The sequence below is a fragment of the Emydura macquarii genome, unplaced genomic scaffold, assembly GCF_026122565.2.
Source record: "Emydura macquarii macquarii isolate MOO-44397 ecotype Brisbane River unplaced genomic scaffold, CSIRO-AGI_Emac_v2 contig_2325, whole genome shotgun sequence".
Taxonomy (NCBI): Eukaryota; Metazoa; Chordata; order Testudines; family Chelidae; genus Emydura; species Emydura macquarii.
Genome location: NW_027132462.1, coordinates 131,337 through 132,896, shown reverse-complemented (window position 1 = coordinate 132,896; position 1,560 = coordinate 131,337). Strand labels below are relative to the sequence as shown.

Here is a 1,560-nt window from a genome sequence, read left to right as displayed (position 1 = left end):
CCGGTTCTAATCGAATTTACACACATAAATCTGGAGTGATGCTGTTGCAGTCAATGTTCCTGAACTCAGAAACTGGAAAATTCACAGTAGTGAGGATTTTTTTAAAAAAAAAGTCTGAGAAGAGCTACGAACATTCCTGATTTCCACCATGAAATGTCTAACTAGTCTGTGTCAGAAGGAAACTTGCCCTGGGAGCAGATTATAGCTTAGCTGTCTATAGTAGGACATCTTCTACCTTCCTCTGAAGCATCTTGTGCTAGCCACTGGATACTGGGCTAGAAATACTAGAGGTCTGATCCAGTCTGTCAATACCTATCTTTATATAGGTGGTGTACGTAGGAACAGCCATACTGGGTCACACCAATGATCAGTCTAGCCCAGTATCCTGTCTACCAACAGTGACAAATGCCAGGTGGTTCAGATGGAATGTATAGAACAGGTAAAGCCTATCTTCCTATCACTGGTGTATATCCAAGTCCATGTTTTTTCATACCTTTCTTGACCTCTTGGTCTCTAGACTTGCACTGAGAGCAGAATGATATCTCCTTCTATATCATCTAGTTTCCTGTTATTTTTCCTTTCAGGAAGTAAAGTTCAAAACTCCTCAGACCTGCCCAGTGTGTCATGTCAGCTATCAATGACACCAAATTCCAATCTGCAGTGTTCCTTCTCACCGGAATACCTGGCCTGGAAGACGTCCATGTCTGGATTTCTATCCCCTTCAGCTTAATGTATGTTACTTCGATATTAGGAAATTCAGTCATTCTTTTCATTATAAAAACAGATCCAAACCTCCACGAGCCCATGTACATTTTCCTTTCCATGTTGGCCATCACAGATCTTGGCTTATTGATATCCACCATGCCAACGACAATGGGCATATTCTGGTTTAACTCTAGGGAGATCAGCCATGATGCCTGTTTTGTCCAGCTGTTCTTCATCCACTCGCTTTCCTGTATTGAATCCGCCCTGCTCTTGTCCATGGCCTTTGACCGCTTTGTTGCGATCTGTAACCCTCTAAGATATGCTTCCATCTTAACTCCCCCAAGAATAGCCAAGATGGGACTGGTGTCTCTGATAAGAGGGGTGGCCCTAATATTCCCACTACCCATTATCCTGAAACAGTACCGATACTGTCAAGCCAACATCCTCTCCCATTCGTACTGCCTGAACCAGGAGGTCATGACGATGGCTTGTTCAGATATCAGAGTCAATATCATCTATGGCTTCTTTATGACAGTCTTTTCAGTGGGTTTGGACTTGCTGTTCATCCTCCTATCCTATGTTATGATCCTCAAAACGGTGCTGAGCTTCACTTCCCACGCAAAGCGCCTCAAGGCCCTGAACACCTGCGTCTCCCACGTGTGCATCGTCCTGCTTTCCTACATGCCAGCGATTGGCTTGTCTGTGCTATACAGATTCGTGAAGAGCTCTTCTCCCTTGCTTCAGAATGTCCTGGGTAATGTCCATTTGCTGACCCCACCACTGATGAACCCAATTGTGTACAGCGTGAAAACCAAACACATTCGTGCAAGGATAATCAGGGTGTTTGTCAAGTGA

General features: G+C 44.4%; 1 protein-coding gene across 1 annotated transcript; it reads left to right on the top strand.

Moving 5' to 3' along the window:
• Positions 1-557: 557 nt before the first annotated feature.
• On the top strand, positions 558-1,560 carry LOC137161592 (olfactory receptor 51G2-like). The gene has a single exon (XM_067560974.1). The coding sequence runs from the start codon at positions 625-627 to the stop codon at positions 1,558-1,560; it is 936 nt and encodes a 311-aa protein (XP_067417075.1). The 5' UTR covers positions 558-624.

Bases quoted from the DNA above. Each gene is read 5' to 3' on its own strand.
- LOC137161592 (XM_067560974.1), top strand. From the start codon at position 625: ATGTCAGCTATCAATGACACCAAATTCCAATCTGCAGTGTTCCTTCTC.